The sequence below is a fragment of the Somniosus microcephalus genome, chromosome 5 (genome assembly GCF_052327205.1).
Source record: "Somniosus microcephalus isolate GS21.2 chromosome 5, FLI_Smic_1.0, whole genome shotgun sequence".
NCBI lineage: Eukaryota > Metazoa > Chordata > Chondrichthyes > Squaliformes > Somniosidae > Somniosus > Somniosus microcephalus.
Window position 1 is genome coordinate 116985971 of NC_140991.1, and position 17049 is coordinate 117003019.

The 17049-nt window shown below is 43.5% G+C and overlaps 1 protein-coding gene across 10 annotated transcripts in view; it reads right to left on the reverse strand.

Annotated features, from left to right (window-relative positions):
- Positions 1 to 17049, reverse strand: part of tns3 (tensin 3) — a 532570-nt gene that overhangs the window by 91742 nt on the left and 423779 nt on the right. For all 10 annotated transcript variants that reach the window (XM_085988093.1, XM_085988094.1, XM_085988102.1 and 7 more), the window contains one exon: positions 928 to 2190. In XM_085988093.1, the coding sequence (XP_085844219.1) occupies positions 928 to 2190 (1263 nt within the window). The remainder of the gene's footprint in view (positions 1 to 927; positions 2191 to 17049) is intronic.

Here is a 17049-nt window from a genome sequence, read left to right on the forward strand (position 1 = left end):
AAGGACACAAGAGGTCAACTGTAGTATTTTTACCACCACCTGGTTAACAGAAGAAACTAGGGATCGAACTTAAGAGATTAGTTCCACTGGACAGAGCACTTGTCAACTAATCCATCAATGGAGCTTTTTTTATATAGAAAGGATTAAATTGTACTATAAATTATTTATAAATGTATTTCAACTTTTGTTTAATGCTACTATGTAGGAGCTGATCTTCCACAGTACCTCTGTCACAAATAGTACGGAACGTTCAAAGAATTAACCAACACACCTATGGTCCCCACACCTGACTACCATTCACTCATTGGTGCTGGAATATGTCAGTGTGCATCTTGTGGACAGGGTCAGGCTCAGCTGTAACACCACTCATGGTCAAACAGATCGCTGACTCTCTCAGTCTAGGGTCACGTATAAAGATCAGCCATTTGAGGAAATAGTGGATGGATGTACACCCTTGTGGAATTCTAGCTTCATAGAAGTTCAGTGCCTCCAGGAGAGAAGTATTGAAAATGGAGATAATTAAGGGAAGGGGTCTGGGTTAGCCATCATGGAAATAAGTAATCCTCTGGACATTACAGGGATAACCTTAATGGGTGGAGGAGCACATACCTGAATTACCAATATATACTTCCAGTGATGGAGCCTCCATGTTGGAACAATTAACTCAGGAAATTACCCTTATGCGTAGGGATACTGTAAGTGCATTCATGAGATTTCTTCAGTTCAGTATTTTAGAATGTGGTTAAGATTTTTCTAGAAACAGCAAACAGAGGAAACTTTCATGAATGCACTTATAATGTCACTACATATTGTGACCAGAGGAATTCTTACCCGTGATATGCTTACTGAGGAGCAGCTAGGTATTTTATTCTGTAACAGATTTGCTGCTTTCAGGGACCTTACAAGCTGACTATCCAATTAATTTACCTTGTTGGCAGTCACTTCCAGAAACCTTTTCAGTTTGTTCTCGGGACCCTGGATTCACACCGCTGCTTCCTTGCAGGACGACGTCTTCCTTGATAAGAGAGCCTTTATTTACAGAATTAACACGAGTAGGAATTGGCACAAATGTAGGATCTAGGTCCATTATCAGTTTATTGAGTTGTTCAATTGACTGATCAATATCCAAAGTTGGAGAAGACGACAAATCTTGCTCTTTAGATCCCAACCCTGTACCTTCAGTAGTCTGATCAACCTCAGAAGGTTTGAGACCTTGCTTTTCATGTTCAAACAAGACCTCAGAGGTTTGGTGGTCTTGTAACTTATTGTCTCCTGATAATGTACTAAGCCCCCTCTGCACAGCATCCCTACTGCTAGACCCTCTTGTGGGAGTATCAGGAAGTTTGGGTGTTGTTTGTGTTCTGGTCTGATCTTCTCCAGTGCCCACCATTGCAAACCTCAAATCATTTTCTGCTGGATAGGTATACTGTTGAGCAGCAACCATCTGCTGTTGTCGCACCCAGGTTTGAGTTGAATAATTGCTCTGATTATAACCCTGTGGTTGTGTTGACAGTGAAGGGTTTCTTGGTCGCTGAAAGGCATTCTTTGCCTCAGTAACTCCAACAAAAGTTCTGTCATACACAGTTTCTGTTCCTATACCAAGATCCGGTACAACAGCATTATGCAGATCATCTCCAGTGTTGCTTCCAAATCCATCTGATAGCAAAGAATTCTGACTGCTCTTGTGAAAACTGAAGTTTCCCAGATTGTTTGATGGTTGGCCTTCTGAAGACGAAAGAGTCCCTATGCTGTCCACACTATGCAGATCATGACTTGGCATTTCGTCATCTAAAATGTCAGTCTCCCTGTCCTTCGCTTTCAGTTCACCATTCACATGAACCTGAGCTGGTACAATGTGACGTACCCCACTGTATTTTACTCTTGTTTCAGTCATATCCTTCAATTGTACAGAATTCTCCAGCCCAAATCCACTTAAAAGCCTGTCCAACTCAGCCTTCTCTTGTAGGCTTAGGCCTCGCTTGACGCCTGGTGGCAAGTGCTCTTCTGTTCGGTCTGTTCTTATGGAGGCTGTAGAGTTTCCAGAGTCACTGCTGACTGACAGAGTGTGGTCAATTTGGTCAGGTCCCGTCGTCACAGGAGCACCACCAATAGGAATGTTGCCCTCAGAGGAGCTTTTCTTTCGTACCTTGGCATAGAGGCTTCCATCGATTGGCCCTTGGGTGTGTGACACTAGGATAAGAAAGAAGAAAAAAGACTTAACAAAGCGTAATGACATTAAACACCCAATATCATGAGGTGTCAATGAAAATGCTGTTGTGAAAACCTGCTCCAACATTACCTTAAACTCAACAAATACCTACTTTTCATTTTAATTATGCTTCAAAGATTGCACTATCATCAAGAGAATATATATTTTTTAAGCTCCCAGACTGATTTTAAATCAATCAGTAATGTTCACTTAGCACTTTTTGTACTCAACAGAGCCACTATGCAAAAGAAAGGCACATATGTACAAGGCGGTCTTTGCTAGACTGAGTACACAAGCTTGGAGCATCACTCAGAGCTATAAGCTTCAATTTATTTCACGTTAAAAATATTTTTTGCTGGAAGTGAGTTTCACAATTTTAAGCTAGCATTCCTTATTGAAATACAAGTTGAAACTTGCATTTATCATTAAATATTTTTCACTCCAGGCCTTCCAGATGGAATTCATAAATAGAAAATGTTTGATTCACTTTTTAAAATAGGTCCTAGCAAGCAGCAAGTTACGACAAATATCTCCACGTGTGTGACTAACCATAATTTATTTGGAACATCCTTTCTCATGAGTTATCCAGTCAACCTTGTGACTACAGATAGTTATCATATTTTACTGCTGACATATCCTCTATGAATCTTATATAAAGATGCAATCAAAGTGACAAGCAAATGATCTTTTTTCCCCTCAAGGCACCATAGCTAAGGAATTACTAGTCATAATGACAGTGCACGCTTTTGCTGGAGGGCATTATTATTGTGTTACTTTGTGGCATTGCACAAAAGTACACCGTGTTTTCCCAGTGATATACTCGGAGATGTCAATGGCCCAGTAATTCTGGGCACAACGCGTGAGTACGGACGGGGTACTCACGCGTGTGCCCGGAGGAATTGCCGGTTTTCAGCATGCACAGCGCATGCGCTGAAAACCGGCATTTCCTGTCCTCTGACCCAAGGGGTTAAGAGGCAGAACGCGCGCGACTGCACAGGCAGCGCGTGCGCAGTGAAATTCCTTTTTTTTTCCCCCCAGAGTTGCCCGAGTGTAAAGGCCTCCGGTCTTTACGCGTGGAAAAAACAGACGTAAGTATTTAGTTTTACAGGTAAGTGGGCTTTTAGTACAATGTAGAATTTATTTTCCCACAGGTTTGTTATTTTTAAAGAATTTACAGTAAGGTAAGTTTAGTTTTAGACCCTATTTTTTAAAACTTTATTTTTTACAAAAAATTGATTAATTGTTTAAAACAGTTTTTTAAACTTATTTATAGTTAATATAATCAGTGGGATGTTTTTTAAAATTTTATTTAAAGTTAAAGTAGTGTTTTGGCAGCCCATACTTTTCATGAGTTAGACAGCTCTTTCTGTCAAACTCATGAATGAGTTTCCCCTCCCCTGATTGGCTGCACAGTGCTCACCTGATCCCAGCCGGCACATCGCACTAACTACGCCGCTGGATCAGGTAAGCACATCGCGCCGACATCTGAACCGGGCCAGTGACAGGAAATGCGAGCAGGCCCGGGCTTCAGATGTCGGCGCGCAGGGTGAGTGCAGATCGGGGGCTTGCACGCGCGGCAAGCACCCGATCCTAATTTCAGGGCCAATATTTCCAATTAGTCAAATGCCATTTTATTTTCTATTTCCTTACCTGTAGCAGGTAGTCCTTTAATCTGTAATACTGATGGACTACATCTGATCACTGTATAATTCAGCTCTCTGCATGTAAATTCATGTGACTGTTATGATAAAGTCAATAGGAGTCATGTCCCAAGGACTTACAATTACTCAAGCTCAACAGGTTTAATTCTGAAACTTTAATATATTCTTCAGCTGGGAGTTTCAAATGTACTAGGCTGAAAAGATGTCCCCTGGCTACATAGAGGGTGATTTAAAGAACAGGCTCTCCCAAAGGCTTAGTGAGTAAATATGCTGCCTGGCAAACAAAAGCATATAAATAAGTCCGATCCCTGCTTGATATCAGTTGATGACAAGATTCAACTGTGATGCCTTCCACAGCCAAAGAGAAGAAGAATTTGAGTAAGGTATTGGAAGGCTGCCAGAAAACGACAACATGTGGTAGCAGATCAGGGGAGAAAACTGAAGGGGAAAAAAAAGCAGCAATCCAATTAAAGCGTTAGTGTGTCATAAGCCGCAAAAGCAAAAATTACATTAATTCCAAGCCTTTTCTAGAGTACATGGTTTCCTATTCCTCTGGAAAAAAGTAGTGCCACATAACACAAGATCTTCATGAATATGAGCTTTGAGAGTAATGTATATTGTAAACATCACCTGCTACCTGTCCTCTAGATGGCATTATTCCACAGTTAAACTTTACAAGAATTACCATCCTGTATTTTACTTCCAAATACTGCTAATTAGATGCATAAAAATCATTTTCATCTGCTCCTGCGTTCATAGCAATTAACCCATTCCTGTGGAAATGGCACATTTTCTTTAATGCAGTAGTGATAGGTTCTTTAGAGACGCAACGTTCTTAATTTGTTTCATTTCACCCAACAGCCCTCCCCCAACTGGGAACCAAGAACTTTCAGAGTCACCGTCACACTCTATACTAGGCAAAGGATAAGACAGAGCGTTTGGAATATTTTTATTCTCATTATGAATTGTCAACTCTCTCTCTAGATGTGTACATTTCACAATTTTGTTTGCATGACGGAATGCCCAAATTACAGATTAACCAAGTTCAAAGATGTCAGTGTTTTGAATAATGCCGGAACATGTCTGGTTCACATTCAAGTAGAAAAATTGATCGTAACATCATTAAACCACTAGACTGAAATTATTAAAAATAAAAATCTGTTCTCTTCCTTTTACACAGTGCTGTCATCGTTTTAATCCTTTTTTGGCTGAAGCATCCTGCCACAAAACCCAAATAGAAGTAAACTAAATAAAGGCATTTCAAGCTGATAACACGTCCTCCAGCTATCCTTTTGCCACTCACTCAACACTTGTAAAAATAGAGGCAAAATGATTCCAGCTAGGTAAACATGTCTGGGCCTCATCCACATGCTATCCCCTACTTGCAAACAGCACAAAACTCACAGTAAGAATAAGTAATTGATCCGACGAGGTGGTGTGTAGTTCAGAGAAATCAGTTAAACCAACATTTTGTAGAAATATTTGCACACTGAGGCAACTCTGGGCATGTTCATTACTACATTCCTTTTCGCAAGAACGTTTGTTTTAAGCTTTGGCTTGTCCCATTTTCATTCTTTCTCCCCCCCCCTACCTCCAAACACACAAGCTTTACAAACCATGATTGAAGTTAATACAATGATCTTACCTTTCACACTGTGTTTCATTACTGCAGGTATGAAAGGTTCCTCTACAGAGTGCCGCTTTAGGCAGAATTACTGCACTCCAGGCTTACAGTGAGGCAACAGCATTGGAAAGGGGCCCTGATTTTACATTATACTGTGCGCTTTCCTCCCACTGAAGGTGACTGGTCTTACAAGATATGCATGAGACTTCACACTGGCCAAATATGGCAATGGAAAATGTAAACAAGGGGGCGGGATTTCATGTGTGTTCAAGCTAGCTGCAAGCACCAGTGGAATTTATGCCGTGTGATTGAAATCATACCACACGTAACTTGGTGACTGTGTGTCGAAGGTATTCATTTTGTTAATTCAGTCCAGCTGTTTGCTCAGAATTTTCAGAGCCTAGAACAGGAAGGTTGTAACCAATAAAGATAATCGCCCTGAAATTATGCATGGACTAATAGCGTACAAATGCTTAATGCGATCATCTGAATTCCCACTCGCCACTATTTTATGAAGACGGTAAATCATTTAAAATAAATGAGTTAATGCCTCCACTAAATAGCAGAAAGTGGTCTTGCTAATATTGTTTACAGACTTATGACTGCTTCAAAAACAACTTACATTTTATGTGTGTTCAAGCTAGCTGCAAGCACCAGCTACATTTATATAGCGCCTTAAGCGTAGGAATATAATTTTAAATTTGAGGCGTTGTTGGACTAGGAGCCAATGTAGGTCAGTGAGCACAGGGGTGATGATGGGTGACCAGAACTTGCTGCGAGTTAGGATACAGGCAGCTGAGTTTTCGATGAACTGAAGTTTATGGAGGGTGGCTGGGAGGCCGGCCAGGAGGGGAATGGAATGGTCGAGTCTGGAGGTAACAAAAACATGGATGAGAGTTTCAGCAGCAGATGGGCTAAGGCTGGGGTGGAGATGGGCAATATTATGGAGGTGAAAGTAGGCAGTCTTGGTGATGGAGAAGATATGGGGTTGGTAGCTCAGCTCAGAGTCAAATAGGATGCCGAGGTTACGAACAGTCGAGCTCAGCCTCAGACAAAGGGCAGGGAGGGGGGTGCAGTCGGTGGCTGGGGCACGGAGTTGGTGGCAGTGGCTGAAGACAATGGCTTCGGTCTTCACAATATTTAATTTGAGGAAATTTCTGCTCATCCACAAAAAGCTTTAAACACAAGGGTGATTTTATTTCTTTATCAGAAAATCACAGCCAGAAACAAAATGATGTATTGGAATTGGTAATTCTAGGGAGAATTTGTCCCCTGCTATTTTTGGCACCATTCAATTTACAGTACTTTCAACAGAAACCATCAAATATGCTCATTAGATGAGGCACTGAAGTTGATATGTAGCAAGCAATATTACAATACCAGAACAGTTTTCTGTTACATGGTTACCTCCCTCCCCTTTCCCAACATAGGACACAGCTTTGATACAAAAGACTGCAGTTGAACAGATTTCACACACGAGTAAAATCAGCACCCACTGTTTTCAATAAAATATCTCAGTGAGACATATGAGCATTCCAATAGGCTCCTAACAAAACTACTTTGAAAAAAAGTGATAAACCCCCCATAAACACATACACAGGTCAAAATGTGCCCTTATTTTTAAATAACAATCCAAGTAAAGTTACAAAATCATCGCATTCAGACCACTGCTCCCTCTAAGGTGCACCCACACACTAATCCTCGAGCTGCCGTGCAGAGAGCCGGACAGCAGCTGGAACGGCCCAATAAAAACACTCTGCTTATCGCCACCAAGGGCTTTGCGGCATTCTGCGCATGTGCGGTATCGCGGAGCCGCGCATGTGCACCCGATCCTCTTCTACCGAAGCCGCGAAGTACCCCGCTGTTGCGGCCTACAGTACAGGCCCCGCTTTTGTACGAAGATGACTGGATCTGTTGGGGTGGGGAGAGCGAGGATCGAAAGGGGGCAGAGAGACGAGAGCGCACGCGGGACTGGGGGAGAGAAAGAGAGACTGGGGGGAGAGAGAGAGACTGGGGGAGAGAGAGAGACTGGGGGGAGAGAGAGAGAGACTGGGGGGAGAGAGAGAGAGACTGGGGAGAGAGAGAGAGAGAGACTGGGTGGAGAGAGAGAGACTGGGGGGGAGAGAGAGAGACTGGGGGGAGAGAGAGAGAGAGAGAGAGAGAGACTGGGGGAGAGAGAGAGACTGGGGGGAGAGAGAGAGAGAGAGAGAGAGAGAGACTGGGGGAGAGAGAGAGAGACTGGGGGAGTGTGAGAGAGAGAGAGAGAGAGAGAGAGAGGGAGGGGAGGGGAGAGACCCGCTAAAGATGAGCTCCTGAAACTTGTGTTTTTTGTCGTCAAAAATGGGGAAAAAAGTTCAATTTCAAGTTAATTTCAAGTTTAAAAGTTTAAAAAGTTTAATTTTATTTAAGTTTAATTTCAACATAATTTCAACACAACCATATACCGAAAAAAAACCGCCAAAAAAAAACCCGGAGAGAAAAAAAAAAACCGGAAAAAAGGAAAAAACCCGCGAGAAAAAGAAAAATAAACTCGGGGGAAAACTGGGGGAGCAAGGCCCAAAAACGGGGCAGCGAGGCCCAAAAATAGAGAAAAACCCTGAGAAACAGCCCGAGCCCAGAAAGTGAGGATGGGGCCTGGAGAGTGAGAAGTCCGGAGAGAGAAACAGCCCGATCCCAGGGCCTGAAACCCGGGAAAAACCAGAGAGGCCGGGCCGAGACTGAGGCCCAGAGACCGCGGGGTCGGAGAGGGAGAGCAGCCCAGAAACAACGGGAAACAGCGGCTCCCAGACCCAGACCGAGGAAAACAGCCCGAACCCGGAGAGTGAGGCCGGGGCCTGGTGAGTGAGGAAAACCCAGGGCCTGAGACCGACGCGAGAAAACCCGCCCGGGGCACGGAGAGCGAGCGACTCCGGGGCACAGAGAGCGAGCGAGTCCGGGGCACGGAGAGCGAGCGAGTGAGTCCGGGGCACGGAGAGCGAGCGAGTCCGGGGCCTGAGAAAGTCCGAGAGTCCGGAGAGGGAAACACCGGGCCCAGGTCCTGAAACCCGAGAAAAGTTTAATTTAATTCTATTTAAGTTTAATTTCAACATAAACCATAGACTGAAAAAAAAACGTTCAAAAAAACCTGGAAAAAAAACAAATCCGCAAGAAAAAGAAAAAGAAACTCGGGGAAAAATCGGGAGAGCGAGGCCCAAAAACGGAGAAAAACCCCGAGAGAAACGGTAGGGAGAGAGAAACAACCCGAGCCCGGGGCCTGCAAAAATGAGCGAATCAGAAGAGCTGCAGCAGCTCCCGTGCTGCACTAAGAGCAACCTCTTTCAGTTTCCCCATGACATCAAATACAACGCAAGAAAACAGTTCAAGCAAAGGCGGATGAGAGAGAAGCCAGAAACTCTTTTTGCTGACTTGTACAAAAATGGGAATATGAGTAATCTTATTTTTTACTCAGGTCAGTCCGATGTTTGGCGCAAAGCAATCACCACACACTATCCCCGTGTTCAGCATGAGCAAAACCAATAATGGGTTCAAACTGAAAATAAGGGAATCAGAGGACCTTGATAGTGAAACGACAACTGTCAACATGCACAAAAACAGGACAATAATGGTGCAAGGCAACCTCAAAGACTTTGAAACGGCCTTCCAGACACGGAGAGGATTAGCAGAGAAGGGAAGGACCAGCCCCAGTGTAACTACCAGGGAGAAAGCCACACACACTCCCCCCACCACTTGCAGCTCACCAGGAGTAAAGCAGCCTAGCCAGGAGGTGAGTGAGCCCTCCAGTTCTGACCAGGCACACACCCTGGGGCCCCACAGCTCCCCGGTACAATTAAAGGAGCAGTTCACCCAGCTGGAGATAAGAACATAAGAAATAGGAGCAGGAGTAGGCCAATCGGCCCCTCGAGCCTGCTCCGCCATTCAATAAGATCATGGCTGATCTGATCCTAACCGCCAATCCACTATCACAGAACCATCTCCTGAATCTAACAGAATTAGACACACGAAATAGGAGCAGGATCAGGCTACACGGCCCCAGGGCCCGCTCCGCTACCCACAGGGCCATGATCGATCCGAACCTAGACTCGTGTCCAAATTCCTGCCCACTCCCCGTAACCCTCAATTCCCTTTACTTCTAGGAAACTGTCTATTTCTGTTTTAAATTTATGTAATGATGTAGCTTCTACAGCTTTTTGGGGCAGCATATTCCATGGACCTACCACCCTCTGAGTGAAGTAGTTCCTCCTCATCTCAGTTTTGAAAGAGCAGCCCCTTATTCTAAGACTATGACCCCTAGTTCTAGTTTCACCCATCATCGGGAACATCCTCCCCGCATCCACCCGATCCAACCCCTTCACAATCTTATATGTTTCAATAAGATCGCCTCTCATTCTTCTGAACTCCAATGAGTAGAGTCCCAATCTACTCAACCTCTCCTCATATGTCCATCCCCGGGATTAACCGAGTGAACCTTCTTTGTACTGACTCGAGAGCAAGTATGTCCTTTCTTAAGTATGGACACCAAAACTGTACGCAGTATTCCAGGTGCGGTCTCACCAATATCTTGTACAACTGAAGCAATACCTCCCTATTTTTATATTCTATCCCCCTAGCAATGAAAGCCAACATTCCATTGGCCTTCTTAATCACTTGCTGCACCTGCATACTAACCTTTTGAGTTTCGTGCACCAGGACCCCCAGGTCCCTTTGTACTACAGTACTTTCCAGTTTCTTGCCATTAAGATAATAACTTGCTCTACGATTTTTCCTGCCAAAGTGCATAACCTCACACTCTCCAGTATTGTATTCCATCTGCCAAATCTCTGCCCACCTACTTAGCCTGTCTATGTCCCCTTGCAGGTTTTTTATGTCCTCCTCACTCACTACTTTCTCTCCCATCTTAGTATCATCTGCAAACTTTGATATGTTACACTCGGTCCCCTCCTCCAAATCGTTAATATAGATTGTAAAGAGTTGGGGACCCAGCACTGACCCCTGCGGAACACCACCAGTTACTGATTGCCAGTCTGAGAATGAACCATTTATCCCAACTCTCTGCCTTCTGTTAGATAGCCAATCCTCTAGCCATGCCAGAATATTACCCCCAATCCCGTGATTTTTTATCTTAACCAATAATCTTTTGTGTGGCACCTTGTCAAATGCCTTTTCGAAGTCTAAATACACTACGTCCACTGGTTCCCCTTTATCCATCCTATATGTTACTTCCCCAAAGAACTCCAGCAAATTTGTCAAACATGACTTCCCCTTCATAAAACCATGCTGACTTTGTCCTATTAAATTATGATTATCCAAATGTCCTGTTACTGTCTCCTTAATAATAGACTCCAAATATTTACCTACCACAGATGTTAGGCTAACCGGTCTATAGTTTCCAGCCTTCTGTCTACTGCCCTTTTTAAATAAGGGTGTTACATTAGCAGTTTTCCAGTCTGCCGGGACCTTTGCCGAGTCCAGGGAGTTCTGGAAAATTATTACCAATGCATCCACAATCCCTACTGCCACTTCCCTCAAGACCCTAGGATGTAAGCCATCAGGTCCAGGTGATTTATTCGCCTTGAGTCCCATTATTTTACCGAGTACCACTTCCTTCGTGATTTTGATCGTGTTTAGCTCCTCCCCCCCTTTAGCCCCCTGTTTGTTCAGTGTTGGGATATTCTTAGTGTCTTCTACTGTAAAGACTGATATAAAATATTCATTCAGTGGTTTTGCCATCTCCATATTTCCCACCATTAATTTCCCGGTCTCATCCTCTAAGGGACCAACATTTACTTTAGCCACCCTTTTTCTTTTTATATAACTATAAAAACTCTTACTATCTGTTTTTATATTTTTTGCTAATTTACTTTCATAATCTATCTTCCCTTTCTTAATCACTCTTTTTGTTATTTTTTGCTGTCTTTTAAAGTTTTCCCAATCCTCTATCCTCCCACTAGGTTTGGCTACCTTATATGCCCTTGTTTTTAGTCGAATACTATCCTTAATTTCTTTACTTAGCCACGGATGGCTGTCTTTTCTTTTACACCCTTTTCTTCTCAGAGGAATATATATTTTTTGGAAGTTGTAAAATAACTCCTTAAATGTACACCACTGATCATGTATCGTCTTACCCTTTAATCTATTTTCCCAATCCACTCTACTCAATTCCGCTCTCATACCTTCATAGTCTCCTTTATTCAAGCTTAGCATGCTTGTTTGAGATCCAACCTTCTCACCCTCTAATTGAATATGGAATTCAACCATGTTATGGTCACTCATTCCAAGGGGATCCTTTACTAGGACATTTTTAATTAATCCTGTCTCGTTACACAGGACCAGATCTAAGGTTGCTTGCCCCCTGGACGGTTCATTTACATACTGCTCAAGAAACCCATCCCTAATACACTCAATGAACTCATCCTCAAGGCAGCCCTGCCCAATTTGATTTGTCCAATTAATATGATAGTTAAAATCCCCCATAATTATAGATGTTCCCTTATTACAAGCCTCAACTATTTCCTGATTGATACTCCGTCCAACAGAGTTGCAACTGTTCGGAGGCCTATAGACTACGCCCACTAGTGTTTTTTTCCCCTTATTATTCCTTACCTCCACCCAAACTGTTTCATTATCCTGATCTTTTGACCCAATATCATTTCTCTGTATTACAGTGATTCCTTCCTTTATTAACATAGCCACCCCACCTCCCCTTCCTTCCTGCCTGTCCTTCCTGATCGTTAAATAACCTGGTATGTTTAATTCCCAGGCATTATCACCCTGCAGCCATGTTTCTGTAATGGCCACAAGATCATACCCATATAGATAGAGCTGGTTAAGCTTATAGAGGATGTCCTTAAACTGAAAAGCGATCAAGAAAGCAGCATTTCAGCACTGAAGCAAGATCAAAAGCAAGAGAGGGAGTGCTACAGGAGAGAGCGACTTTACTTGGGAAGCAGGTGAAAGAGCTGCAGAAAGACAGGGAGAGCTACAGGAGAGAAATAGCGGCATTGGCCCAGTAGCTGGAGGCCAGAGACAAGACAGTGCAGAGCCCTACTGAGCAGCTGCACTCTTCCACTGAGCAACAGCAGCAGACCCACACTACAGGGAGTGACACACAGACCAACCAGCACACTGAAGCCCAATCTGCCCCCCCCACTTTGGAACCACAGCCGAGCCGCTCACAAGAGGAGTGCACACACCAGACACGACCCCCCCAGTCCAACACACAACCTGTGAGTCCAGGCAAGAGTCACCAGCCAGTAAACACCGACAAGGCTGACATTGTAATACTCATAGACTCAAATGGGAAATTCCTCCTGGAGAAAAAGCTCTTCCCTAAACATAAAGTAGCCAAGCTCTGGTGCCCAACATCAGACAAAGCCCTGGAAATGTTGTCTACAAGCCAATTAGGCTCCCCCCAACACATCATAATACACACCGGCACAAATGACCTAAGGGCCCAGCAGGAGAGGGTGGCAACATCGCTCCGAACAGTGATTGAGAAGGCAAGCATCACATTCCCAAACACTAGAATCACTGTTTCCACACTGTTGCTGAGAAAAGACTTTCACCACAGAACAATCCACGAGATAAATGCCAGCATAGCACGAGATTGTGAATTAAAACAAAACGTGCACCTGGCCCAACATCCCACCCTCGATGTGAAATGTCTTCGCGACCATGTCCATCTCTACAAGGAGCTAGTGCTTGTCTTTGCTAAGGCCCTGAAGGACGTCGCTCTTAACCGGGTCCACACCCAGACTCCAAGAGGAAAAGGACACCCCCCCCCGGCCATCAGAGCCCAGCGAGGTACAGCCCAGGACCACTACAGAGACCACCACCACACCAACCAGGACCAGAGAGGATCCCCATGTACACGCCATCAGAGCACAACACCAATGTCCAACCTGCACCACTCCTGCCCCCCAGGAGAACAGGACCACCCCAGCCCGGCAGAGGGAGATGTGCTCAGGATGTAAGCAATACTACAGGCAGAGACAATCCATTGAGAGACATAAAGCAGATGCTCAGCATCATCTGCTCCCGCCTTATGGATCAGGAAGCATAATGACTAGCCCTTTACACAACTGAAAAAAAAGGGGTATGATTGTTAGAAAGAGTTGCAGCTACATATTCTCAGCATTTTTCGACACTTGAAATGTTCTTTTTTCCTCATTTAACACGACAAACACACATACACCTATCACAGTAAAAGACCAATCTTAACATGAAATCCTTGTGCATCTCAACCTGGAATATCCAAGGCCTACGCTCTTCTGTGCTTGGCCTAAAGAGCAGGACCTCAGAGTTCCTAGATGAAATCAAAGATCTAGACATCATCATTTTGCGTAGAGGAGAAGGGCCCACTGGTTGTCCCCCTGGGTACACAGAGCTGGTGGTCCCCTCCAATAAACTGCCAGGAGTAACCCAGGGCAGAGGCTCTGGAGGCATACTGATGTACACGCCATCAGAGCACAACACCAATGTCCAACCTGCACCACTCCTGCCCCCCAGGAGAACAGGACCACCCCAGCCCGGCAGAGGGAGATGTGCTCAGGATGTAAGCAATACTACAGGCAGAGACAATCCATTGAGAGACATAAAGCAGATGCTCAGCATCATCTGCTCCCGCCTTATGGATCAGGAAGCATAATGACTAGCCCTTTACACAACTGAAAAAAAAGGGGTATGATTGTTAGAAAGAGTTGCAGCTACATATTCTCAGCATTTTTCGACACTTGAAATGTTCTTTTTTCCTCATTTAACACGACAAACACACATACACCTATCACAGTAAAAGACCAATCTTAACATGAAATCCTTGTGCATCTCAACCTGGAATATCCAAGGCCTACGCTCTTCTGTGCTTGGCCTAAAGAGCAGGACCTCAGAGTTCCTAGATGAAATCAAAGATCTAGACATCATCATTTTGCGTAGAGGAGAAGGGCCCACTGGTTGTCCCCCTGGGTACACAGAGCTGGTGGTCCCCTCCAATAAACTGCCAGGAGTAACCCAGGGCAGAGGCTCTGGAGGCATACTGATTTGGTTTAAAGCAGAGCTTAGGAATTACATTGAATTTATAAAAAAGGGTGAAAACCACTTATGATTAAGACAGACATCATTTCTAGCATGCAAAATGTTTTCATTGCGCAATCTATATCCCCCCCGATAGAATCCCCGTACTTCAAAGAGGACACCTTCTCCAACATTGAGAGGGAGATTAACCATTTCCAGGCCCAGGGGAACGTGTTGATCTGTGGTGACCTCAACTCAAGAACTGGTGAAAAACCAGACTTTATCAGTACTCAGGGGAATAATTACATATTTGGGAATAACCATTTTGATCTCCCTTTTCATTCACACAGGGATAACTACGACAAACAGACAAATGCAAATGGAAAGCAGCTCCTGCAGCTCTGTTGAAGCCTGGGTCTGTACATTGTCAATGGTAGGTTCAGAGGAGACTCCCTAGGAAGATCGACCTATTCTTCACCTCTTGGCATCAGCACTGTAGACTATATGATTACGGATCTGGATCCATCCTCTTTCAGAGCATTCACAGTCAAACCACTAACACCACTGTCAGATCACAGCCAAATTACTGTGTATCTTAAAAGGACAGAAACAACCAACACAGAAACACAGCCCAGTAAGCTGTACAACATTAAAAAATCCTACAGATGGGCCCAAAACAGCACGGAAAAATAAAGAAAGCAATTAGCAGTCAATCAACTCAATCTCTCTTGGACACCTTTCTGGAAAACACATACACTCACAATAAAGAAGGCGTAAACCTGGCAGTGAATAACGTAAATAATATTTTGATAATTTGGCATCAATGTCGAACTTGAAATCTCGCAAGAGTAAACCCAAAACACAAAACCATGAAAAATGGTTTGGTTCAGACTGTCATAACATGAGGAAAAAACTCAGAAAAATATCAAACCAAAAACACAGACAAACAGAAAACGAGGAATTACGCCTTGCTTATTGTCAGGCACTAACGCAATACAAAAACACACTCAGAACCAAGAAAGAACAGTATATTAAGAATAAACTCAGCTCCATTGAGGAATCTATTGATTCTAATTGTTTCTGGGACAACTGGAATACATTGCACAAAAAGCAACACGACGAATTGCCCATTCAAAATGGAGACACATGGGAAAACCATTTTGAAAAATTATACCAGAAAAACACACTAAGCCCAGAGCAAGATCAAATATGTAAAGAATTGGAAAAGCTCGAACTGACCATAAAAGATTACCAAAACCCGTTAGACTCCCCAATAACTGAAAAAGAGCTATTTGAAAAACTCAAGGACCTGCGACCAAGAAAAGCTTGTGGTGCAGATGGCATCCTAAACGAGATGCTTAAACACACGATAAAATGAAATTGGCTATCCTAAAACTCTCCAACTTGGTTCTGAGTGTCGGTTACTTCCCTGATATCTGGAACAAAGGACTCATAATGCCCATATACAAAAGTGGAGACAAAGTTGACCCAAATAACTATCGAGGCATCTGTGTGAACAGTAACCTGGGGAAGGTATTCTGTAGTATCATAAACCAAAGACTTATAAACTTCCTTGAGGAGCACAATGTCTTGAGTAAAAGCCAAATTGGATTCTTACCAAATTATAGAACACCGGATCATATTTTCACCCTACACACCCTAATTGACAAACATGTTCACCAAAACAAAAGCAAAATTTTTGCCTGCTTTATAGATTTCCAGAGGGCTTTCGATTCTATTTGACATGACGGTCTATTCTTAAAACTCACTGAAAGTGGTGTAGGGGGAAAAACATATGATGTAATCAAATCAATGTATACAAACAATAAATGTGCAGTTAAAATTGGAGACAAACAAACAAAATATTTCTCACAGGGGCGTGGCGTGGCGCAGGACTCGTCTATCTCATCGACACTCTTTAATATTTATATAAATGAATTGGCAAAACTACTTGAACAATCTACAGCACCTGGCCTCGCCCTATATGACTCCAAGGTTAAATTCCTCCTCTATGCAGATGACCTGGTTCTGCTCTCACCAACTGAGGAGGGTCTACAGCAGAACCTGGATCTGCTAGAGTTGTTCTGTCAGACCTGGGCCCTGACAATAAACCCCCAAAAAACCAAAGTTATGGTGTTCCAGCAAAGATCCAGACATCAGGGACCCAGAATAAACTTCACATTAGGAGCAACTAAAATTGAACAAACTACAAATTACACATACTTAGGCTTAAAAATCAATTCTACGGGAGATTTTCATTTGGCTTTGAATGAACTGAAAGAGAAAGCAAGAAGGGCTTTCTATGCCATTAAAAAGTCAATCCAAATAGAAATTCCAATTGGCATTTGGCTCAAAATTTTTAAATCAGTAATTGAACCAATTGCACTTTATGACAGTGAGGTGTGGGGTCCGCTAACACAACAAGAATTTGCAAAATGGGACAGACACCCAATTGAGATCCTGCATGCAGAATTCTGTAAAAGTATCCTCCGGACTCAGAGGAAAACCGCAAACAATGCATGCAGGGCAGAACTAGGCCAATATCCACT